This window comes from Sycon ciliatum, chromosome 3 (genome assembly GCF_964019385.1).
Source record: "Sycon ciliatum chromosome 3, ocSycCili1.1, whole genome shotgun sequence".
Classification (NCBI taxonomy): Eukaryota; Metazoa; Porifera; class Calcarea; order Leucosolenida; family Sycettidae; genus Sycon; species Sycon ciliatum.
In genome coordinates, this window is record NC_088645.1 from 40,468,134 (window position 1) to 40,493,131 (window position 24,998).

The window sequence follows — 24,998 nt, forward strand, 5'->3', positions numbered from 1 at the left end:
TAATTATACGTAACGTTCGTGGTTTCTTGTTTTTGACTCGATCGATCGAGTTGAGTTTGCAATTATTATTTTGGCCTTCTGCTCAAACAGGCGCTGATCCCAAGCACCGTCGAACACGAACTCTCGTCTCCGTTGATTGTTTGGGACTTTATGCCGTAGAAGACGGCTAGCAGGACGTATCATACCTGCAGTCTGTTGATATTTTCGCTGTATCGTACGTCACTTCGACTTGAAACTCTTTCCATCTTTTATTCATCAGTTGAAAATCATTTCATGTGACACCGATAGACGACTCTGGATGACTCTGTTGTCTTCTACTTGACATTATTTCTCTGGCCGGGACTACTAGAAAACTGCTCCCCTGTCCCTCCACACCTGTGGTAAGCTATATTCGGTATTGGAAAATAATAAAATTGTGTTAAAAAATCCGTGAGTTAGAAACTTCTGCTTCGGGAATGAATGACAATTATTCGGATTTCGGATGGACGAGTGGAGCAATGCTCGCACATGCACTGTAATGCCGTGTTGCACGATGCAATGTGAATGAATGTGCATCCAAGTGCCGTATTTGCTCGCCTTGCCCACCCTGCAACACTGTCAAACGTGCTACAGTACTAGTATCAAACATTGAGGAAGCTGTTCTCGTGGACACAAACACGGTTTTTCCTGAGTGCACCCTAGAATGAAATGAGCTTGGCTAAAGTAAAGGGCAGACAACACATTACAAGTGCACCTGGTTTTCTGCGTATTGTGCGTGGTGTCCGATATTCCACATCAATCTCATCCGTGACATAAGAACATAACAATTATATTAGCACCAAGAGTGCATAAACAAGAGTATGCAACTGTGGTTATGGGTCAGTGCGCAGCGCGCTGCCTTCATTACGTAACTTGCCTTCATCACGCTGGCTCTGAAAGCATGCATTCAAACTCACAACTTCTCGTACGAGTCCATCCGTTTTTGCTCGATTCGTTCCAGTACCTACGCGATCTCTAAATTTTGGCGCGTGAACTCCAGTTCCCTACAGAAGTTCATTTCAAACCAGAGGGAAAGTGCGGCGTAAGATTTTCCGCAGTGCGCGGACTGCAGCTGAATGATGTAATGAAGGCAGCGCGCCGCGCATCTGCCCCATAGAAAAGAGATCACAGTTGCATATTCTTGTTTATGGACTCTTGATAGCACTCGATATTCAATGTTGATCATAGTAGCTCATGCGCACACGCCTGCACACACACACACACACACACACACACACACACACACACACGCATGCACACACACACACACACACACACCACCAACCTCCACCACCAACCTCACCACCCTCTCGGGCCCGCCGAAACCGGTCCGGTTGGTCAGGTTATTGCCGGACACACTTTTTTGGCCACCAACAGGATTGTGTTTCCTACTGTGGAAAGCACATGTACTGGCCATATCATACACGAAGTATAAAAGGTCACATTACTGCCTGGCCAATCGAAAACTGCTTCCGGCGGTCCTGCCCCCCCCCCCCCCCCCCCACACACACACTTGAGGGACGAAGATCTCTTTCTCACACTTTCTATTTTTCTCTCTCTCTCTCTTCCCTGTGCTGATTTGAACTTCAGAACAATGGATGCCTTACGAGAGCGTCTTCAGACAATAGACCTGCATCATCAATCTTCAGTGGAGTCTCAAGAAGCAGCCTCGCCACTGGATGCACCGCAAACACCACTATCGGTAAGCAGTGCCGCAACAACTGTCCCTTTGTTGAACTGCAGTAAACTCACACAAGGCAAAGACCACTGTCTGTAAGCAGTGCTGTAGAGGCTGTGCTGTAGGGGACCGCTGCAGTCAACTCTCAAACCACATGCACTCATCTGCAGTACAGTACGCCGTCACAGAGTCGTACGAGGATACGATCAATCACTTCCCTGACAAGAAGTCGTTCGGGCTCTCCGCCTTCTCCGTGAATTAATATAAAAAAAGGTTCTGCGTTCCTGCTCTCCACCTTCTCAGCGAACAAAAGAAAGCTAGAGGAAAACAAACAAACACAAGAAGCAAGAATGACAAGAAAGGGAGAAAATATGAGAACCATCACTGCACTGTAGGCCTCATTGCACTTTCAGTCACAGCTATGCAGGGAGATTCGGCTTATTACATGCGAAAATAGTTTGCTATAGCTGTTGGCTATATAGATGCTATTTTACTCCTTGTACATGTAATTGCACCAGCTGTTGGTAAATCGAAGAGAATTGGTGAGCACACATGCTCATTCCCTGGGCACTGCAAATTCACAACTCATTTCATTTTACAATGATTCTGTAAAATGAAATGAGTTGTGAATTTGCAGTGCCCAGGGAATGAGCATGTGTGCTCACCAATTCTCTTCGAGTTATGAAGCTGCAGGATGCCTCACCGCTACTTCGTTTGTTGGTAAATCACTGTTTATATTATGAGTCACTATGTATTCGTATTAGTGTTGTTGTGCTCGTAGCTACATGATGCGCAAGTACCCTACCCTTCTCCTTCTGTCATACCTTTTTCCTGTTCCTTGCTCTTAATGCCTTCGTCCGCTCTCACCTGTCTGTGTACACGGGCTGCAGGGTCGCTGGCGCAATGCTGCGGACAAGTCTCGTTCGATGGGTGACCCGTGGGCCGAGTTTCACATCGAGGACCGCTGCAAGGAGGAGAGGGCCCGGCGACATCGCTTCAACGCCCTCAAGTGCAAGTGGACGGTGGACGACATTCTTGTCAAGATGGAGGAAAAGGTAAAGTCTGCTTTCAATGCAATGATACTAGCAGACTTTAGGTAAAGCACGGCATGAGCTGGGGAATTCCCTATAAGTGGCCATAGGAACGCCACCCCCCTCAGCGATGAACTGTAGCAAGAAGGACCCATGAGTGTGTGTGATCCCCGGTAGCCTAATCGGCAGGGCACTGTCTCGGAAAGACTGGGGTTCTGGGTTCGAATCCCGCTCGTGGATCATTCTTGTGCAACAGAACCAAGTTGGAAGCTCTCTAGGAAATGCCGTATGGTCTTATTGATGTATGCTTTGATGCATGGAAAGTGACGGAGTAAGGACAGTGTAACGGAGGATTGGCGGACCACACGACAGGAGCAACACTAGACTCATTGAAACTGATTATAATAATGTTATCGTTTCGACGATTGTCTCTGTAACAGCACTGTAGACTAGGTATCGGTTTGCTCTTCTATGTGTGTGCTATTGTGTTCTCATGCTTAGCCATTCGCTCACGGAGCCATGCGCAACTGCTTTAGAATGTAAGCTGCAACGCTGGGTATGTGTGTGTGTGTGTGTGTGTGTGTGTGTGTGTGTGTGTGTGTGTGTGTGTGTGTGTGTGTGTGTGTGTGTGTGTGTGAGTGTGTGTGTGAGAGAGAGAGAGAGAGCCAATCCAATTTCACTTCAAGGTATCAGTGCACCTAGTGTCTGCTTTTATCAAAGCAGCGTGCTGTCTATACTGGTTACCCCAGCAAGTGTAGGGTGTGCATAGGTAACTGTCTTGGCCGTCCTATTCCGATGTACTCCGTGTGGTGTAGATCAGGTGTGCATTGGGGGGTCGATTCGCATGGCTTCGCCAGTTGTGTGGATTAGACAGTTACCTGGCGCTTGTCTTGATCTGTTTCAATCAGAATCAGATCCGCTATCGTTGCTATAAAGAGAAAATCTGTGGGTGCACATCCAGTGCATTTGCAGATTTGCGTGCTTCTCTTACGACGGGCGTATACATGGTACATGGTACATGGTGTGAGAGAGAGAGAGAGAGAGGGGGGGGGATCCTTCCCTGCATCTTGTCCTCACCTACTTTATTGTGGTGGGCCAATAGGTTTGGTCGTATTTTCAAGTTCCCCTGTGGGGGCAGAGCATCCAACCTCGTTCCGTGAAAATATGCTCAAAAATGTATCATCTATACATTTTCTTGATGGTTTTCCATCACAGGAAGAAGCTATCTAACTTTGCCCACGAGGATTGGAACCACGCCGCCAACTATGTTGCCAAGAGCTACATCAAACGCCAGCCCAAGGACACTTACTTCGACGACGTGCAGCTGCAGATGGATGCCAAGCTGTGGGGCAACGAGTTCAACAAAGTCAACCCGCCGAAGAAAGTCGACATCATTCAGACGTACATCATCGAGATGGTCGACCGGCCCGACAAGCCTGTCCTCTGCGTCGAGCACCTCATCGAGGGAAATTATATAAAGTATAACTCAAACTCCGGCTTTGTCAGCGATACGCAACGACGCACTCCGCAGGTATGTCATCGTTGTTTTATGAGTATGGAATCACGCTTTAAACAGAATAAGCAAACTTCAGGCTATGCATAAGCAGCACATTCCTGAAAAATGTGTTTTGTTGCGTTTGCGTTTTCAAATTGAACACATTTTTTTATTGATAGGACAGGCTTGTTGCCAATTGTCCTCAGCATGCTGAGATGTGTGTTGGCTTTCCTCTTGACAAGCGTGTGTGTGTGTGGGTGTGCGTGTGTGCGTGTGTGTGTCACTGTGTGTGTGTGTGTGTGTGTGTATTTATGTGTGTGTGCGTGCGTACGTGTGTGTGCGTGTATGTGCATGTGTATGTTTGTGCATGCGTGTGTGACTTTCCTGCTCCCTCTCAGGCATTCAGTCACTTCACGTTTGAGCACTCTGCACATCATCTGATCGTAGTGGATGTGCAAGGTTAGTCAGTCTCCCACTGCTACTAACTACTGTAAAAGCCATGAAATCTGTCGTGAAAATAGAAATCATTATACAGAAATCGATACATATACTGTCCTATTGAGCGTTGAGAATGAGTGAGAATCGTTACCTTTGGTACACGTCAACTAGACAATTTTGGGAAATCGTTATAATTATATGCGCCTCGTTAGAATAATGGCTTTTACGTAGTCTGGTGGAGTGTTTGATGTGTCTCAGTAGCTTGTGCGAGTTGCATGGATCACGGATCACGTGGAACTTTCGAATGCCGGATAGAAATGTACATCGTTTTGGCTGTTTTGACCTCGTGTCTTCTCTCTAGATGCTAGGTCTCCCTGGTTTACACATACCGTAGTGTCACAGATAAAGCGAGTTTTTTTCTGTAGAATTCAAAGCCATTACTAGGCTTGTAGTCCCATCAGGCTTGTATTCAAGCTGGTTTGTCTATGTATCTGGTATGTCAGCACTGAAGCCAGGCTTATGTGTCGGTTGCATTCTGGAAGTCAGGCTTGTGATCAGAGCAGGCTTCTATATCAGACAGGCTTTTATGCAAGACATTACGCTCTCTGACTGTAAATGATCTGGCTTCTTTGGTGGATAGTTAGTAGGGGTGAAACAATTATACCGAATACTCGAGTACTCGCTCGGTTTTTTCTAAAATAATCGTACTCGGAATAAATCAGAGTACTCGTTCATACATGGTACATGCATTTACCACAGAAATCTGCAGTTTCAGAGCAGCCGTCGGCAGATATTGATGTGCAGACTGTGTGGTGAACATTTGTTCATGAGTAGAGAGAGCCCAAATGACCCACCAACCAATATACCCGAGAAAAATGACTGCTACTCGGTTCAATCAGGGTTGTATCATGTGATTTTAAGGCCCTTGGTGTGCAATTTTTAGGAGATGAAGAATACTCGAATATTCGATCGGAGAAAATCAGAGTACTCGAAATCGGGATCTCAATGCCAACTTTCACCCCTAATAGTTAGTCATAACTTCGTAACAATTTTTCCATACTCTATTCCATGATTACTGTAATACATTGGCTCACCACCCGAGTTTAACACTACAGTATGTTCTCTTTTCTGTTTGTTTGTCTGTTTGTCTGTTTTTGTTCCTGTGTCCAGGTGTTGGCGATCTCTATACTGATCCTCAAATCCACACATCCGCCGGTTGCGAGTATGGTGAGGCGAACCTTGGACTCAAGGGAATGGCTCTCTTCTTCGCCACGCACAAGTGTAATCCCATCTGCCGCATGCTGGACCTGAAGCCGTTCGAGCTCAGCACTCGTGAGGTCAAGGAATGCGAAAAGCTTGCCCAGTCGGCCATGTCCACGCTGACAAAGGCAAGTCAACGTTGTGAATGCTGCTCTATCTGGTCTGTGGGGGAGGGGGTGCGTGCTCATTCATATTTATTTGAAGGTGTCGCTGCTGGGGCATCAGACACGCTACAGTCACTACGGTGTTGACCGTACCACTCTGTGCCCCAGCTACCCTGTGAATCAGTGAAAAGCACTGATTTGGGCTCTAAATTTCGAAAAATTTCAGAGAAGCCACCCCAACCCAGGGAGTAATTTGTATTTCAGGTGGATGACCGTACCACACTAAAATACCTTGCGACGCCCCTAGTTGCTGTGTGTTGTGTGCTGTGGGTGCGCGCTCATGGCCGCATTCGTAGGCGTGTGCACGTTATCTCTATTCGATATCATTCACGCCGGAACTGCTGCTGCATAGCCCCAAGTCTGAAGACTTGGCAACGTCACGCCTGCACCTGACTCTTGCGCTATGATACGCGTCGCCTATGATACCCCTCAGAGTTTCCCACCTTGCTCCCCCTTATGTTCTGGCTGCCCGTTTTGGATCCGTCAGTTGCCTGATGATCGTAGTAATACGTGAAACTCAGAGTTGTAACAAAGCTTCCAATCTCCCTCTCTTGTGTTGTGGTGTGTGTATGTTACACGATTGCCTACTGTGCAGCTATCACTAACACTTGTGGATTGACTTCAATTTCCGTCTTTGTTCCGTCTTGCATGCACGCACGCACGCACTCACAGGTGCCCACGATGCTCAACTCACGTGCCACGGACGCAGCTCTCACTCGCCGCAAGCTGCTGGACAAGGAGGACATTGACGCGCTGTCCGTGGTGCGCAGTGCCGACTCTCTGCCACCATCGGTGCGTGTCATCGTGTCCGTTGACGATGTCAAGGCTATGAAGATGCCCGTCGAACCGGAGGTGAGTAAGCATTGTCCACAGTGAATCACACGATGGGTAGCAGCCACCCCGGCGATACCCCGGCCTCATAATACAGGTGTTTGTTCAACACAGGTTACGTCTGCAGTGAACCACACTGTGGGTAGCAGCCTCTCCACCGATACCCCGGTCTCATAAGACAGGTGTTCTTTCAACACAGGTTAAGTCTGCATTGAATCACGCTATGGGTAGCAGCCACCCCGCCGATACCCCGGTCTCATAATACAGATGTTCTTTCAACACAGGTTAAGTCTGCAGTGAACCACACACTATGGGTAGCAGCCACCCCACCGATACCCCGGTCTCATAAAACAGGTGTCCTTTCAACACAGGTTAAGTCTGCAGTGAACCACACTATGGGTAGTAGCCACCCCACCGATACCCCAGTCTCATAAGACAGGTGTTCTTTCAACGCAGGTTAAGTCTACATTGAATCACGCTATGGGTGCTTTCGATTACACGCATTTCGGTCAATTCTAGAATTAGTTATTGTTGATGCACAGTTCGATTACACAAAAAGTGACAAATTCCGTCGTTAGAATTCATTTTATCCAATTCCGTCAAATCCGTCAATTCTGAAGAGAGGGGCGGAATTTCTCTAATTCTGGCGCCAGAATTGCACACTCGGTATGTTACCGGTCTGGTCATGCATGACTCAAGTCAAGGAAGAGCCTCCCTGATGGCCGGTGTGGCGCGAAAGCAGGGCTACAACTGCATGTAGTTGCTACTTTTGTCTTCCCGAAAAGCTAATTGCCGCTGTTGAGTTTCCGCTGGGAGCTGAATATTAGACCAGATCATTTTGGGTGGTCCTTTCGCACACGCGTTCAGCTTTATCGAAGCCCAATAGTGTTGCCGACATGGAGCCTTCGCCGGGATGGACCGGTATGCGAAGCTGGGTCGACGCGTGCGCGCGCGAGGGTGTACGTGATATCTGTTTACGACCAATTATGTTTGTGATATGCCATGAATAAAATGCGTTGTGAATACCAGTCGTTCGTTTACATGGCCGGAATTCGTACATTTTGGTCATTCGAGAATTACAAAACCCAGTTCCAGAATTGTGTAAACGTGTAATCGAAAGCACCCTATGGGTAGCAGCCACCCCACCGATACCCCGGTCTCATAAGACAGGTGTTCTTTCAACACAGGTTAAGTCTACATTGAATCACGCTATGGGTAGCAGCCGATACCCCGGTCTCATAAGACAGGTGTTCTTTCAACGCAGGTTCAGATGCAGGTACATGTAGCAACATGGTTCCAGCCCTGAGATGACTGGTCTCTCAAGGCAGGTGTTCTTTAACCCTTTGCGTGCTGAGTACGAGTTAACTCGCACTTTATGCATGATCAGATCCACTACGTAAGAGTTAACTCGCAAAACAATTCGCCCGATATATCGCAGCTCGCGCAGTGCATAGACCAGTGTACACACTTTCGTAACTTCGCCAAACATAAACGCATCGCGACAATCAAAACACCGTTGGAAAAGTCTTGACCTCGTCTGTCCGGGGATATAAAGTTCTTCGCGATAGGATAGGAATCCATTGAGCGGCGACAAGATGAACATGGAAATCACGGCCCAGAGTGAACGCGAATTGTTTTGTTCATGACTTCTTTTTGTTGAGGAGCTTGCCAGAGGATTTCCCTTTCACACGACGCATGCGTGATGGACATCAAATGAAGCGCGCGCTTGGATCTGAGCTTTGCAGCGCAGTTTGTGAAAATCTGTTGAATTTGGGCAAGAAGCCGAACAAGAATGTGAAATTGAGTTGTTGTGCCGTTCCGAGGCATGGTGAAGTAGTTTGGAGAGGACGTGGAAGTGGCCCTGATGTGTCTATGGAGCTGCGAGCTGCCAGGATGGATTCGCTTGGTCCTGATCTTTCCAACGAGCCCAGGACGATGAAAATCCATCAAGGTGGAGTGAAATGAGAATACATTTCGTTCGGAGCTGTGAGTGCATACTCCACCAAGAGCGACAGTGCGCTGGAAAGCCAGTGGATTGGAGAAAAGGGGCTCAGCATGCAAAGGGTTAAACATACGGTAAAACTCGTCAAGGCGACCACTCTGATAAGGCGACCACCTGTCCAAGAAGACCACTACACTTTGAGCATTGTTCCATGTGTACGATCATCCTGCACCTGGCACGTGCGCTACTACTCTAAAGTAAAACCAGTAATTAACGAACATTTAATTCTAACGAATTTTTTAATTCGTTTAAAAACGAATTAAAATATTCGTTAACATCTCGAAGTTGTTATGTACAAAATGATAAAAAAATGTACAAAATGATATGTACATGTACAGTCAGTTGCCGGTTTTGAGCGGGAATTCGTTAGAATTTCACCTCGCTAACCCACAAAATTCGGAGATCGTTAACTTTAGTTGACGTTAAAATATCTGGTCTTACAGTATGTGTGTGTGTGATCTCCCTGCATCCAGCACATATTGCATTGCTCCAGCGGCATCTTTTGCTAATTTCCTGTGCCTGGAATAATTATATTCTCCGTGCATCTCCTGTGTTTGTTGTGTGATGGCATAGGCATGTCCAGAGACACCGCCGCCAACTGCACAGTTGTCTGTCAAAAATGTAGCTCGTGTATCGTCTCGTTCTTCATCCGACGAGGACTCGTGGAAGTCACTGCAGAACTCCAAATACCGCGATGAGTTCAACATCCTGGGGCAGGTATGTGAACCATGTTTGTGTGTGTGTGTGGGGGGGGGGGGGGGGAGGGGGTGCTGATGTGTGTGCTTATGGGTGTGTGCGAGTGTCCACATGTGCATGCTTGTGTGTCTGTCTATCTGTCGGTGTGTGTGTGTGCATCGTTCATTGCACCGTCCTGTTTTGTGAGGCTGCTTGCATCTCCAACCAGGGAGACAGTTCCCCTGGAGAATGATCAGCTTTATCTCTGGGAGCGGCTTGTTTATTGACCAGATCTTACTGCATCTAATGACGTTCACCTTCTTTTCTTTTACTTCTGTCTATCCCCACTCTAGGTTCACATGGAGTTTGCACTCTATCACGAAATTGGCCGATTCAATCCGGCCGGAGAGCCAAACGTAATCGACGCTCTGTTCCACGTGGACTGTGCCGCGCGCTGTGGACATCGGCAGGCGCTCAAGACGATAGCACAGATCTACCTGCAGTTGCCGCACGACACGCTGCCCGGTGTCACTGCTGAGGTACGCATGACAGCAATATTGGCTGTGTAGTTAGTGTTTCGTGCCTGACGATGGCAATTTTGCCGAAACATTGTACGTAAAAGGAATCGGTTCGGTTTGCAGTGTTGTGAGCATGGGTGTGTCCCCGCAACTACTCTCTACGGATGAAGCTGCAAGATGCCTCGAAATTACTTCTCACATAGTTAGTGTTGTTATTCTTTACTGCAGGCTGCATGCCGGGTCATTTTCTCGACATACTCGCAACTTCAACCTGTATGCTCTACCGGGTTTCAGAAGCCAAAACTTTGTACCAGTGGCAGTCGAATGTGTCGTAATTTCCTTGTACATTAGTGTACGAGAAGCTAGGATAACAACTACACCATAGCTCGGTGGTTAGAGCATCGCTGGCCTCAAGCGAGGGTCCCTGGTTCGCATCCTGGTGGTGACAGTCAAACTTTTCTTCAGACTTTTCTCGTTTGCGTGTTTCCCTCGAAACCAGTGAACATATGTGCACTAGCGTACTGACTCAGTCTTTACATGTAGCATTAGTGGATGTTGAACAATGGGTCACTGTATTATCGTAGTTTGTGTTTCTGCTGCTGCCACCGTCACTGGGGGATGTAACATGTAATTGTTGCTGGTTGTTCATTAGTCTTTGTGTTGCTCCCGGCATGTGTGTGTGTGTGTGCGTGCGTGTGTGTGCGTACCTCTGTGTGTGTGTGTGTGTGTGTGTGCATGTAGGAGACCCCAGAGCACCATCGGCAAGGTCTGCGTTGCTTGTACCAAGCTAGCGAGTGCGGCGACCGGGAATGCATGGTCATGTTAGCTCGACGGCTTGACACGGGTGACGGCTTGTTGCCAGAAAGTCTATGTCAAGATGACCTGGATGCATCGCTATGGTATGTGGGAACAACCAACATAGCACTGTTGATCTCTTCAAGTACTGCTGTGCACATTGAAATCCGTTGAGAAGTCAAGCGGCCATGGGGCGCTGGCCAGCACTCCTGGTCCAGCTTGACAGTGTGGACGTGAGCTGCAGTGCACGTACGCGCTAAAAGCAGTAAGGGCGCCCGCCCCGGTCATCCCATCGGATTTTCAATATCCACAACAGCACAATACAATCATCATGTACAATTGTGGCAAGTGAAATCCGACACTTGCCATAGGGACAGCGCCACAAATGGACATCACTGATGTAATGCACTGCACCTAATTTGTACTATAGAGCCGTATGCATCCCAAACAGGTCGAAAGGTCACAGCGTAGATACACACAGTTCACAAAACATGGTACACATAAGGAGTATTGGTATCCAATCCCCATTCATTTTGCCAGCACCTTTTGAACCTTGACTGTGAACCTTGACTGTGATGAGTACGAATTCTGTCATCAGACAGATAACAGTTGTATGTAACACATGTACTGTACGTATGCAGGGCTGCATACTGCATGGTGCAGTCCCTTATGCCAAGTGTCGTATTTCACTTGCCACGACTGTACATGTATTCTGTTTATGCGCTGGGAATGTTGAGAATGAAGGCTCATCAGAAGTTCAGCTCAGTTATTACTACTTGATCAAGTCTTGGTATGAATTGAAAGGATACGGTCGACAAGAACTCGTTCACAGTATGGATTAGTGCCTCTTTTTGTTCATTTCCGAAAGAATATGAACAGGCGACACGGAGGCAAGATTTTTATTTAAAATAGCAATGTGCAGAATCAGTGAGGCGGACAACCAAAAGAATATCTCTCCCCCCCCCCCCCTCGCCAATGCAAGATAGAGCATCGGGTGGCATTGTTCACCTTATGTGGATCACTGGTCATGTGACAACATTGGTCAAGTGATCTAGTTTGGTCATGTGATCTAATTTGGTCATGTGATCTAATTTGGTCATGTGATCTAATTTGGTCATGTGATCTAATTTGGTCACGTATCATAGCTTTGTGTTTCTTTCCAGTGTATGGTGAATTCTGTGATGATTTTAGTGATCAGTTCACTGTTGTCAGTGCTGGGGATGCACTCTCTCTCTATTGCCGCTCATATTCCACTGTACAGGTGTAGAGACGTCCTTGCTGTAGCAGTGGTATTGTTTCAATGTGTCTTGTGTGTGTTACGTGTGTGTGTGCGTATGTTTGTGTGTGTGTGTGTGTGTGTGTGTGTGTGTGTGTGTGTGTGTGTGTGTGTGCGTGCATGTGTGTGAGTGTGTGTGTGTATCTGTCTGTCTGTCTGTCTGTCTGTCTGTGTGCCGGCATGCCGTGGTGTATACGTGTGTGTGGATGTGTGCTTGTGCGTGTGTGTGTGTGTGCGCGCGCGTGTGTGTGTCTGTCTGTCTTCTTGCGTCACCAGTAAGCGTTCCCATGCATTGGCAGTGCAGTGGTACAGCAAGGCAGTGACACGAGGTGATGATGACCCGGATTGTGTGCCTACAATGGGTCCTGATACAAACTACAGGTATGTCTTGTGTATGTCTGCTTTCTACATCCAGTGTCTGACTGCTTTCGCCCCGCTGCCTTTATTCTCATTGTTCCATCTCAACCTTTCTCACTCTCAAACTTGCGTCTGTGCGCATGTACGCTTGAGTGGTTGTGTGCAATCACGCTTCCTCGTGCGTTGTCGGTTATTGTACTGAGCACATGTGCTTGCTTAGAGTGCTCAGACAAGTGATTTAGAGATGAGATGTGTTGCCGTGCGCAGCTGCGCCTTGCCTTGTACCATGCTCCTGCTGTGGTGTGGGCAAAGAGTTCTCCTTCTCACGCTGTATATATGTGTGTGTGTGTGTGCGTGCGTGCGTGTGTGTGTCTGTGTAATTCCCTGTGTAACTGTGCGCTCCGCAGCTTGCTGGCGCGCCAGGCCGAAATCCTTCGCGAGGGCAACCACGGCATCGAGCGTGATGTGGAGAAAGCCGCCGAGCTTTACGGCCAGGCTGCGGAGGCTGCTACTGCAGCCATGAAGGGCAAGATGGCATCCAAGTACTACATCCTAGCGGAGGAGTGTGCGTACGAGTGAAAACCACCCTAGCTCCATCCGCTCCGGCCTGTTCAAGTATGAACTGTTGTTGCCTTTGCCGCCCGCTGTGGTAGTCCTTATTTGGAGTGCTGTGTGCGCACTTCATCCATATATGGGTATTACGGATCGCAGTAAACTCCTGAATTTATGGACTTCCACACTTGGGCGCGTGAGGCAGAATTCCCTTGATGTTGCACGTTTCCTACCACTGCCGGCGAGATGATTTTCAACACCGCACCCTGCTTGGGATTTAGCCTGGCTTGGCTGCATTGTGTGATCATGGCTATGTGTGATGTGCAGTTGTCGACGAGAGACCGTGAGTCGGCAGTGTTTCCGACATCAAGATACAGCTGTGTGAGAATAGATACGGATACGAAGACTGTTCTATACGTGGTTTCATTGGTTGACTTGATCTGACCCCCTACTTCTCTTACACATTTTCTAGATTTTTAGTTCTCTTTTTCTTGTAAACTTTTGCTTTACCGCATACTATTAATTTCTAGGGCGGTTTGCCCTATTCCACTTTCTGCGTGGTCCATGGTCTTAGCAGTACCGGCTGGGTGCAGATCTCTGTTGAGAACAGCCCAATGTCAGTCACACGCACACACGCAGGAGTTCCAGCTAATGTACTTCTTACTCTTGAATTAAACCTTTTTTTTTTGCGTTCCACAAATGTTTTTTTGTATGAATTATTTATTTACTTGCAGAAGTGCAGAGTACCCCAAGGTGGTCACCGCGCATACTGAGTTTTTTTTGGTTTGTCTTCGAAGCTAGCAGCCTGTATTTCGTTTGCCACACTCTAATGTTACTACTCGTTATACCTCTGTATACCTCTCTCTCTTTTTCTCTCTATCTATCTCTCTCGTTCTTGGCTTTGTGCTTATCACGTTTTGCTAGCCTGCATTTTGCGCAGAAGTAGCTGCATAGTTTTGTTTTGTTTTGTTTCTTCCTTTGACTCTGCCTGTTCCTGGCAAACGTTGTTATTATTATTATTATGTAAGAACTTTAGTTTCCAGTTTTCCACTCTCTACAAAATTAGAAAACAATCTTTAAATGAAGTTGAACTGCCGACCGATGTGACTCCAGGTACGCGTACTGCCGGGTGCCAAGGAACTGGGGTGTCAGTCTCGTAGCCTAGGCCGTTCTTATTTTCCTAAAAGTCTATGTGCAGGGCAGTTGCCGTGCAAACATCCGTGCGGTGTGCTTGGTGAAATTCTAGCCCGCTCGTTCTTCGCCTCTCCGTTCTCCGGCGCCCGGCCGTACTGTACTCGAGACCTTGGCTGAGAAAAGTGGGTGGGCTAAGATTGTGAATGCTTCCAAAACGCTTCCAAGCTGAAAAATCACTTTGCGCAACTGGAATTGATGCAAAGGCAATGGGATAGCATATGCAGGAAATCTCAAATCTTGAATAATAAACTGATGGGAGTGTATCCTTTCCTGTTTTATTTCATGATAATAATATCATCTTTGGAAAAAACTGATGGGAGGTTATGATTGTAATTCTGATATGTTCATTATGATAGTCTCAATGTGCATCCTGATAAAACGCGGAAAAAAAATCTGAACCGAGAATGTGTAAATCAATAGTATGGTCTTATAGATCTGTTTCATAATCATAGTTACCATGGTGATACACTGCTGCCGCATCGTTTCGCACTGGCGTGCTGGGCTCCAGGCTTAGGCCGTCGTCAAGGCAACCGCAGCCACTGTCCCCGGTGGAGCTGAGAGTGTTGGCGTACGTGGTGCTGTGGTCGCCCAGGGGATATCCGATGACGTGCTGTTGGCACTCTGCAACCGGCGTGTCCGGCTCGGATGACTGTACCGACTCTTCGTCGTCGAACACCAGACTCTCCGCGATGGGCTGCGGCATTTCAAAGTCGCCGGCGGACGCCAGTGCTGCATTGCGCATACACAGGCTCAGGTCGAAGTCCAGACCGCCGACGTTCAAATCCGGACTGGAGATGATGCTCTTGCCGGCAAAGTCGTCACACCATGCACTACCACCGCCGATCGGAATAGACGCAGCACCAGCGCTGGCCCCACCGGCAGAGTAGATAGAGTGTGTTGTGCTACATTGGCTCGGCCGTCGCTTCACGCTGGCACCAACAGTCCTGTTCGGGACGACCGTGTACGTTGTAACGTCCTCGTCCAGGTGGGTGCTCGCCGGTCTCGGCCTATCGAGGTCGCTGCCTGAGTGCGAGCGCTGGCCGAGAACCGTTGTGAAGCGCCGGCGGTTCAGAAAGCGGCGCGTGTGCTTGCGTGTCGGCACGCCGCCGCCGTCGGTGTGCGACTGCTTGTAGTTGCGCGGCAGCGTGCCTCCGCGACTCCCCGAGGCCTTGGCGTCGGCATCCTCCGAGCTGGTCTTGAGGTGATGCGGCGTGCTGCCTTCCGATTTGCACGCCATCCAGAGAGTGGAGGAGCAGGAGGATGCTGCGCCCACGCTCGGCATTCGGGCAAACTGCTCACCCAGCGGCGAGAAGTCAGCGGAGTCCATCGTCTGCCCGCTGGTCGTCGTGCAGACGCTGGTCGTGTTTGTGATGATGTCCACTTCGCGATACTCGGGCGGCGGGCTGCACGTCGTCATGATGTTGCTGCTCGTTTCCGACGGTGATGAGGAGGGTGGTGCCAGTGACCGGTCGCCATCTCCGTCATCTGCCAATGAGTTGCTGAAGATTGTCATGTTCATCTGAAATCCAGCAACAGGAATACAGAGCATATTGGAACTTTGGTAACCATGGTTTCAGCAATGATATTACTTCCCAATCGCAATGGCAATGCATTACTTCCCAGACAAGTTGATTACTTCCCAGAGCACGCGCACATCTGAACATTGGTAACCATGGTTTCAGCAATGATGTTACTTCTGAGAGTACTTGTAGGCAAGAACGTACAGCAGTGCCCTTGGCGGACATTTTTTGCTCGGGTCAACTTTTCCACGGAACATAAATCATCACTTACGGAGGTGGGGTTCACAACTTGGAAAGCTCACTTTTACACCCAACCTCGAGCGTGACTGGCCATAACTTCAAAAACTGGGAGCAGAAACGTATGGAAACGTGCTCCTAAATGTGTGCGCCGTGCACTAGCAATCTGCTGTATACATACCGGCGGGGGTAACGACATTGAGGTGAAGTCGTCCGCGTCGTGGGTGATGATGTCGCCACCAAGGCACGGCATGGCCTCGGCGTCACGGCGTGCCGATACAAACATCTGCGAGAGGTACAAGGAGCGAGATTCGAGAAGCAGCCCCAGTTATAGACATGAACAACTACCAATCGAGAAAGACCAACTAGTGTTGTAGAAACCGTGAGTGATAAGTTGTATTTGAAGCCAGTGGACTTGTCACTATACATCCTCCCAACACTCTCCTAAGTGGTCTCTCGGCTACACCGACGATTGAAAGAGAATAAAGTCATTCGAATTTCGGGCAATGCCCATCTTCAATGCAATTTTGTGCACAGCAAAGTGGAGTACATCATGAAAATGACACAAATCTAGACAATGGAACCGCGTGAAAGAGGCTACTGTGGAGTTACACAATCTTTGTAGTGATGTACAACCGCCCTGCCTTAGCCCAAACGTCGACAATAAACTTGTCGAGGAGGATACGGTCCTGGCAAAATGAGACCAGCGGCTCACCTCATACAAGACGAGTTTCCCAGCAACTGTCATCAGAATTGTCGAAGTGAACATGAAGTAGAAGCTGGGTCCGAGGTCAAATCCTCCACCTGAAAGAAAAGAAATGTTGACACCAGAATACATTTCTCAATATTGGGTACATTTCTCACTATCACGTGCAAACTCCACTGCATAACCATACGACCTCACAGCACTCTCCATCCGGTCTCGGGGCTTATCCAAACACTGAAGAAAGATGAAATTCGGACAACGTTATACTTTTTGTTGTGATTTGTGTCGCCCCGAGACTGCTTGAAGTGTGTTGTGAAAATGTATGGCTTACATCCGAATACAAAGAAAATGGGGAAAAAATAAGAGTCAAATCGAGAAGCACCGCAGTTTCTCGTGCCTCCGCAGTCTATACAAGTACGGTAAAAACTGTCAAGGCGACCACTCCCATAAGGCGACCACTCGTCCCAGAAGATCACTGCAGCCAGGACCAAGGGATGCTATTTCCAGTCAAATGGCACTGGATAGGGAGACCACCTGGTTACAGAGACCACACATTGAAGGTGGCTTGAGCGGTCGTCTTAGACAGGTTTCACTGTATTGTAGCTTGGCAGTGCGATATACAGTAGGGATTGGCTGGGCGGGCATGAAGAATTGCACTGGAAAGTTGCAAAGATACTTCACTATCCCTCGATTAGCTGGCGTCATCTTCACTGTCACTGTGATAGAAGTCTGGATGAGGAAATGGAAGGGTTTGGATGATCTTACACCGACATATGCGGTAACGAGTGTTTCTACCAGTATATTGCGCTGCACAGCATAGAGAGACAGCTGCAGAGGAGGCTTCAAACTCTTAGCATGACTGTGCCGCAATAACAGGGTACTGTAAAAGCAGAAATTTTCGGTGGTGTAATATTTTCGGTATTCTCCAAAATCGGCGCTTCGGTAAAATGAAATTTTCGGTAAACCCATTTTGAGGTAAGTGTACTACAGTCAGACCTCGCTTAACCGCACACATCCGTTTTCCACAAAAATATCCGGATAGGCGAGGGAACCGGATAACTGAACACACATACTGTATATGCATGTGGCACATCAAAATGGGTGGCATCGTACATACATGTAGATCAAAAGGGGTGGCATCGTACATACATGTAGATGGGTCCTATGCAGTATATCCAGCGTGCACAATATGTAAAACAAGCGAGAAAAATGACAAGTGCATGCATCCAGCAGGTCAAGGACCTCATTGGTTTGTACAACTCCCTGATTCTAACTTCTGCAAGCCACGTGCAACCGGATACGACGAAGCTATTTGCACACATTTCAACCAGTTTGTACACAAAATCATGCACCGGTATGCGGATCGCGAGGTCCAGTTATATTGTATGCGAAATGTATGCTGCACATCGGTAACCAGCGATTTTCTTCCGGATGGCGAGGGATCCGGATAAAAGAGGACCGGATAAGCGAGGTCTGACTGTAGTACTGTACCGAAAAATTTTGGTGCGTTTTATTTTCGGTAGATATTTCGGCACTGAAGTTACCGAAAATATAACACCACCGGATATTTCTGCTTTTACAGTATGCATCTGAAAAACGTGGACTAGCTTGGCGGAATAGTGCTTCAAGAGAAGTATTTATATCTCCACCACTTGCACACCATATTATGATCAGTAACCACTACACCAAGGTCGTTGACGCTGCAAATTTATATTATTGTACTCCCTGATGAAGCCCCAAGGGTGAAAATTTGGAGATTTCATTTTTTTTCAAAAAAAATTGCAGCGTCAACGACCTTGGTGTAGAGGTGAATGATCATAATATGAATTGGCTGCAGTGGAGTCTCCGTGTTCTAAAACACTTGCACACCAGGTAATACAAATCATGTAATCGAAGATAGCAACAACTATAGCCCCGCCATGCGGGCGCTCCAAACCGAATTGTGCCCGTGTTTCCATCGCTATCAACGTACCGAATGCGCTGAAGTCTTCCGCATTCAGCTCCAAGTGGCGGTGTTGCCTCAAGACCTTGCCACTCCAGACAAACCAGCAGATGAGCGCTGTGCTGGAGAGGATGACTGTACAGTGCATGGACCAGACAAGATATCGAGTGGCAGAGGAACGAACAGTTTGCAGCCAACACATTACAGGATCCTTGTTATGCTTCTACACGGCCACAGGCAAGCATGAGCAGACGCCAACACAACCGGACTGGAGTTTTCGAACAAACGTATAGCAACAACATTAAAAAAGAACACCAGGTACTGCATACTGCAGTAATAAGTCAAATCGAAATCTAAGTTACACTCCTATTTCAACGTCTAAGTGGCATAGTTCCAGTGTGTTTTAAAAATTTCTGCTCAGGGGCGTCGGAAGGTATTTTAGTGTGGTACGGCCAGCCACCTGAAATACAATTTACTCGTGGGGGAGGGGTAGCCGAGCTGGACCTTTTTGAATTTGTTTGCCCGAATCAGTAAATTGTATTTTTTATTTACTCCCGGAGCAACTGGGGCAAAACGTGGTACGGTCAATACCGCAGTGACCGTACCGTGTACGACGCCCCTGCTGCTAATACACACTAGATTGCAAGTCGCTGACCACCTTCTTCAAACTTGGAGTTTAGCATAGAAGTGGACTAAGTGGTGCCGGTACAGCACTGCTCAACGAAATCAGATCACGCGAGTGAATGCCACGCCGGGCACTATGCAGCCCTAGGACTGCGAACACTGGGCCCAATGTGAACTGGTGCAAGGCGCACACTAGATTCACGTGCAGCTCTGTGCATGCAACTATACATCTAGTTTTATTATCAAAATATTATTTATTGCCACATCTCTATTCACAGTGGGAACACTGACCATATTTTTCGGAGACAGTGGGTGTTAGCCAACCGCAGTAGACATGCAACTAATTTGGGAACTATGGCAATGCCATAATCCACCATAGATCTACAGCAGGTTCAGTAGAGCCGGGTTGCAGTCACCTACCCGATAGGATTATGGCGATGAAGATGGCGGCGTGATAGCGGAACATGTCAAACCGCGGCACGGTGAAGTTGAAGAACGTTGCGATCGCGCCCAGCAGGCAGGCGAGGATGGCGCAGATGCAGGTCGCCTGGTAGAACTGGTGGCATTCGTGCAAGTCCACGTCCCATAGCAAGTTGCGAAAGCGGCCAGGCAATCCACCGTTGATATCTGCAGCATGACAAGCACAGTGGTGAAGGAGGCAAACCAATGGAAGAATTCTTTTTAAAGATGGGCTGGGTTTCTTTTCTTTTAATAATAATAATAATAGTTACAGTTCGTATGTGACTCGGATCCATGGGCTTAACGCATCTGTCAATGAAATCCAGGCAGCAGAGCCTACAAAAGGCATCTCAATATTGTTAGAACACATCGCAGTAAGAACAACTTCGCAAGCGCAGCACATTTTTCCACAAGCATCAGCCATTTTTTTTCTTTTCTTTTCTTCTGTTTATTTTCTACAAAACCCACATATCTCCAGACACTGTGGTGAATAATGGAGTGTGGTGGTGGGGCCCATTAAGCTCAGCCCACCAGAGGTCTCGGCTTCATAGCTCGATGGACGCAGAGTCTGCTCAGTGAACAATGATACATGCCTGCCAGGTATGTACATGCCGTCGCTTAATGTCGGGGTAGGGTGGGGAGGGTTGATTAAAAATACATCAACTGATTTTTTTTCATTGATACTCAAATAATGTACAACTTCAGTCTGATGTTTGCATGAATCTCCATTTGCATCCATGATTGGCTGGAGTTTGCAAAAGAATATGGGGGGGGAACGAAGACTTGGAAATTAATATCATCGAATCTGTCTGCATTATGAAGAGCTTAGGTGCATAACGCGACAATCATCTCCATTTCATGGCTTTTCGGATAATGCGACGAAGGATTCATTTTATGAGCGACTTGAATCTATATCCATATTTGGCCATCGTTTTTGAAGTGGTTCTAGTCAAATTTTGCATGTTCAATTTTGCCTGATGGTGCCTGGAGACCTTTCGACTACGCTCAGCTCAAATCTGCGGTTATTAGCATGCATATGTATGTGCAGTGCCACCAAGTCACCATGTACATGTATGTTTAGTCAATCTGCGGACAGAACTGTTTCGTCCTTCGTGGACTCACCAGCGCAGCACAGAGAAAAAGAGTCCACACTTGACAGCACTGAAAAATAAAAATAAATTCCAAAGCCGGATTTAAACCAGGCCCGTGCGTGTTATACGTGTACAGAGGCCTGTTTGTTGCCAAACACGCCTGGATTGCCCTTGTTGTTGTTCTGCGTAATTATAATGTATGCAGTCATGTACTCAGTCTGGTGACAGAACTGCTCCGTCCTTTGTGGACTTGTCAGCGCAGTCCCGATGCATGTAGGCATGATGTGCTGGGTGAAAGTAGCCTGTTCATTCTTCAGCTCCTGACAGCACTGCAGGGGGGGGGGGGGTGGAGGTGGGATACTTCATTCCAGCAGGAACAGGGCAATGTCAGCTGTTAGCCTAATTGAAGCAATTCAGTTATTGTATATGGATCTAGTGACAGTACTCTAAGCAATACCTAACTTGAACTATCAAATCAGCTGACAGGAAAACACAAAGTGGATCAGCTGATGGTATGACATCATAGCGCTGCACACCAATTCTTTTTTCATGGGCTGGTCGCCATGCAACAACCTCTTACATTCATGCACAAAACCCCTCTGCACAATGGCCCAACCAATGGCCCCTTGCTTTGGGCAGGCTGGGGCCTGGCTCTGGACGTGATCATTACACGTTCCCTTCCATCGTGTTAGGTTGTGGGTCTTCTTACACCCATACTGCAGAAGAAAGTCAGCGCACTTCGCCATGCAGGCAACCCAAACACAGGCATCACAGCCATAGGCAGAAGAGTGGGTTTGTACAAAATTAATGGCAGGTGATCTTCAAGAAGTAAGTGATGGTAGAACTAGTTAAGGCGGGCTCGATTATTTGTTACTAATAATTGAGCCTGCCTTTTTCAGCCTACAACGCGCTGAGCGGGAAAGTTCACGATTGTACAGAAGCCGCGGCGAGCCAGGAGTATCACATCGAGTCTACGGGCTGATCAATCCGCGACGAAGGGTAACTGCGCGGTTTGCGCTTACTTCCGCCACTCGCCCGAGTTCATCTTGCGGGTATCGGTTCCCTAGATGCCTGTTCCGTGCATGCGTTACCTCCAGGAGGTCGGAAATGTGTCGTGCACGTTTCCCTTGTCACCGGTTCGCGGTGTAGCAAGCTGAAAGCTTCGCTTCGCCAGCTCGCCATCTCTCGAAACCCTGCTCCAAACGCAGCTACTTCGCCGGGGCACACAGAAATCGAAAAAATTATGACAAACGATCATGAGCTGTACGGCCACTGAGGGATTCTGTGGACATTGCGGGCGAGATAAGCCGCAAGCTGCCGCGCTCGAAAAGACACGTCGGCCACCCATGCGATGAAGATAAACGGGTAAAGCAATCAAAGTTTCGGTCCAAGGACGGAATTACTTCTCGCCACTCATGGGCATCCAAGTGAGGTTGGAAGAGAGACATTTATTGACTTGAAGTCAGCCGATGATAAAGGAACGAACGCGGTCTATTGGCTTGAACGAAATTTGGAAGTGCACGATCACCTCACTTCGTACCGATCGTCGCAGCAACAGTTTTGTTTGTATACTTTATTTGAATCCCCAAATCCAAACGAGCACAAATGCTCAATGACAAGGCAGCGAATACTACACATCCACTGTCCCTTGTAAGTTGTGTAGGACTGGTACTGCATCGAAGAACCTTTGAACACGATAATCAAGTTTTGTTGTAGTGTTGTTCTACGCTCGTCCACTTCTCTATCACTTGTCTTTCAACTGGTCTCCACAAGTGTGCTGCTGATGTTTGAGTGGACCACCCAAATCCACACCAGGTAGTTGTTTGTTATTGTTCCCTGGCGAAAACTTTACTCCCGGGATCAGAACGACTGGTATTGACAGCATTCGTCCACAACTAATTACTTGCACAAGTGCTTCCGCAGTACAAAAAGTAACGTTAGTTCCACGTACATCAAGTCTACCCCACTGTATACATAGACAGCATAGTATGCACTATAGTATAGCAACCACGCGCGTGTGTGGGCGTGTGCGTGAGTGTGTGGTGTGTATGTGTATGTGTATGACAAAGGTCGTTACAATCATGCTCTTTTTTGCTTTCCCTTCGCTGCGCTGTAAACAGCAGGCAGGATCGGAAGCCAGAGACAATCGGTCTTCTTGCCGGACCTGCAAGTGAACTGCAGCGCAAAGCCAAAGGCATCCACCTTGGCTAAAATTAGCCTTGCCGCGGACATTGAAAACGAGGCGAAGCCTCCGCGCTAGCCAGCACGAAACTATCGTGGAAATTGCGTTTGACCAAGACCTGAGACCGTGTGGCTACCTATGTACCTACACAAATCTATACAATGCCATGTACAAATTAGAAATCTAAAGGACGAAAACCAAAGCACTATGCACAGCCCCATGACAAGAAGGAATGGCAATGACACAGATATCGCGTGCGATCCTGGCATGTTGCCTCATCGTGGAAATGACTTACATTTGTAGCATTTTCCAGTCACCGTGTCCTCACAGACTGTGAACAGGCCAATGTCGACAGCAGCGCTCAAACGCTCATCACTGCCCTGGCGCAAGACGGTACGATCGCGGACAAGCCACTTTGGCAAGGCTAAGCTCAACACTAACATTAGTACGGCCAACAGGCAGAAAAAGCCCGCAATGCGACTGCGTTGGATGGATGCTTTCGTTCGTGTACCTCCCGACAAGGTCACATCATCGGAATCACTGCGCGCGTCCGCACTTTGACCTCTGGCCCTACTGCCAGCAGCCTCCTCGTGGGTTCGCTCACCGAGCTGCATACTGTGCGTGGGACTGAGAGGTGGAGACGCGCTGATGGTGCGTTGACCGATCCACACACCTCCCAGCCTCGTCTGGCCAGCCGATAACTGACTCGAGACGTTGGACAGAGAATCAACACGTACAAACCTAGGCTGCTGATGATGGTGAAGATGCTTCTCTACCTGAGCCGAAGCTCCTTTGCCATCTTCCTCCTGGTCATGTTGAAAGAAATCATCCGAGTTACAATCCAGCAGCACATCCCGAGGCGGATGATGTGACCACCTTCGACTTGGATCGCACTTCCACTCGTGCTCCTGTAGAAAATGCTCGTTGCCAACGTCCGATTGAGCAGGCAAAACTGATCCACTGGCTGCCGACAATGCTCGCTCGGAGGTCACCATCCTGGCCGTGGAGGGTTGCGAATGTTTGGCCGCACGGAGCAGCGTTACTTCCCCGAGCGGGAAGCCTCCTTACAGCCTACGAATGCATTACAGAATTCTGTCCTGATTGGTGCCTGGCTGCGGAACTAGCCGATGAACGAACCTGAAGCGATTGTTTTCGCAAGCTGAATGCTACGTGAATCACTCTCCGCGGCTGTAGACCACAAGTAAATCGAGCTTGTTCAAACGCAATCTCCGATCTGTGCTTCAATCGCTTTCACCTTGCCGTCCAAAACAACTGCTTTCGCTTCTACTGCAAAAATCTGTGCGACGAAAACCTGACAACGCGGTAGCTAGGGTTGTTTCAGATTGTCACCTTCCACAAAGGTCGCGTCCGTGAAACCGACTGCGCGTGTATGGGTACGTCCAGGTCTAAGACTGAGCGTCGGGTGTTTAGCACTCAGTCTCGCGCGCACTCCCACATCAACGCTCGGGACAAAGATTGGCATGCATTGCTGCTGTTCTAGACTTTCACGCGTCGCCTTCATCGTGCGGCGGTAGGACGGGGAGAGAGGGCCTAGGGAGCACTAGGAGCAGTAACGGTTACTAGTCTACATGTACACAAGTCACCGATTACGCGAGGCGATAGCAAGCCTGGGTTTCTGCACTGCAGGCATGCATGCGTGTGCGTGTGTGAAGCATAGCTATCTTCATGTAGCTGGCTACCTGCGAAGTGACAGAGCCGCGGCGGACTGAGGTTTTCCTGTGCTGCTATGCGGTCTTCACGCTCACAGCGTCAGTAAATGCCTGGCATAATGCTCGTTTAGCTGGGCCATACAGCGCACCCAAGCCATGCAAGGTCATGTCCTGATGTAGCTGTGCTTAGCTGCAGCCGCTCTGTGCTATCGATCTTTTGATAGGGGACCGGTTGGCGAGGCGGTTGTGGCGGCACCCGGTGTCCCAGTGCCAAGGCATCGCA

The 24,998-nt window shown here is 48.3% G+C and overlaps 2 protein-coding genes across 2 annotated transcripts; one reads left to right on the forward strand and one right to left on the reverse strand.

Moving 5' to 3' along the window:
* The first annotated feature begins 50 nt into the window (after positions 1-50).
* LOC135812208 (eukaryotic elongation factor 2 kinase-like) lies at positions 51-14,188 on the forward strand. Its single transcript, XM_065325543.1, has 13 exons — positions 51-380; positions 1,609-1,720; positions 2,587-2,751; positions 3,229-3,266; positions 3,943-4,258; positions 4,621-4,681; positions 5,831-6,048; positions 6,757-6,936; positions 9,491-9,634; positions 9,946-10,131; positions 10,852-11,009; positions 12,458-12,562; positions 12,946-14,188. Exons 2-13 carry the CDS (start codon positions 1,613-1,615, stop codon positions 13,115-13,117), a joined length of 1,851 nt encoding a protein of 616 aa, XP_065181615.1. The 5' UTR covers positions 51-380; positions 1,609-1,612; the 3' UTR covers positions 13,118-14,188.
* A 219-nt stretch (positions 14,189-14,407) lies between these two features.
* Positions 14,408-24,556, reverse strand: LOC135812207 (uncharacterized). The gene is made up of 6 exons (XM_065325542.1): positions 23,341-24,556; positions 19,734-19,940; positions 18,720-18,824; positions 16,757-16,845; positions 16,223-16,327; positions 14,408-15,803 (listed from the first exon to the last, which is right to left on the reverse strand). The coding sequence occupies exons 1-6, from the start codon at positions 24,038-24,040 to the stop codon at positions 14,712-14,714; spliced, it is 2,298 nt and encodes a 765-aa protein (XP_065181614.1). The 5' UTR covers positions 24,041-24,556; the 3' UTR covers positions 14,408-14,711.
* Between the last annotated feature and the right edge of the window lie 442 nt (positions 24,557-24,998).

Coding starts and splice junctions, on each gene's coding strand:
- LOC135812208 (XM_065325543.1), top strand. CDS start 1,613: ATGGATGCCTTACGAGAGCGTCTTCAGACAATAGACCTGCATCATCAA. Junction 2,752..3,228: donor TTGTCAAGATGGAGGAAAAG/GTAAAGTCTGCT, acceptor TCTCATGCTTAG/CCATTCGCTCACGGAGCCAT. Junction 4,259..4,620: donor CGCAACGACGCACTCCGCAG/GTATGTCATCGT, acceptor GCTCCCTCTCAG/GCATTCAGTCACTTCACGTT.
- LOC135812207 (XM_065325542.1), bottom strand. CDS start 24,040: ATGGTGACCTCCGAGCGAGCATTGTCGGCAGCCAGTGGATCAGTTTTG. Junction 19,941..23,340: donor GACTGGAAAATGCTACAAAT/GTAAGTCATTTC, acceptor GTCATGCTGCAG/ATATCAACGGTGGATTGCCT. Junction 16,328..16,756: donor GGAAACTCGTCTTGTATGAG/GTGAGCCGCTGG, acceptor TACCTCTCGCAG/ATGTTTGTATCGGCACGCCG.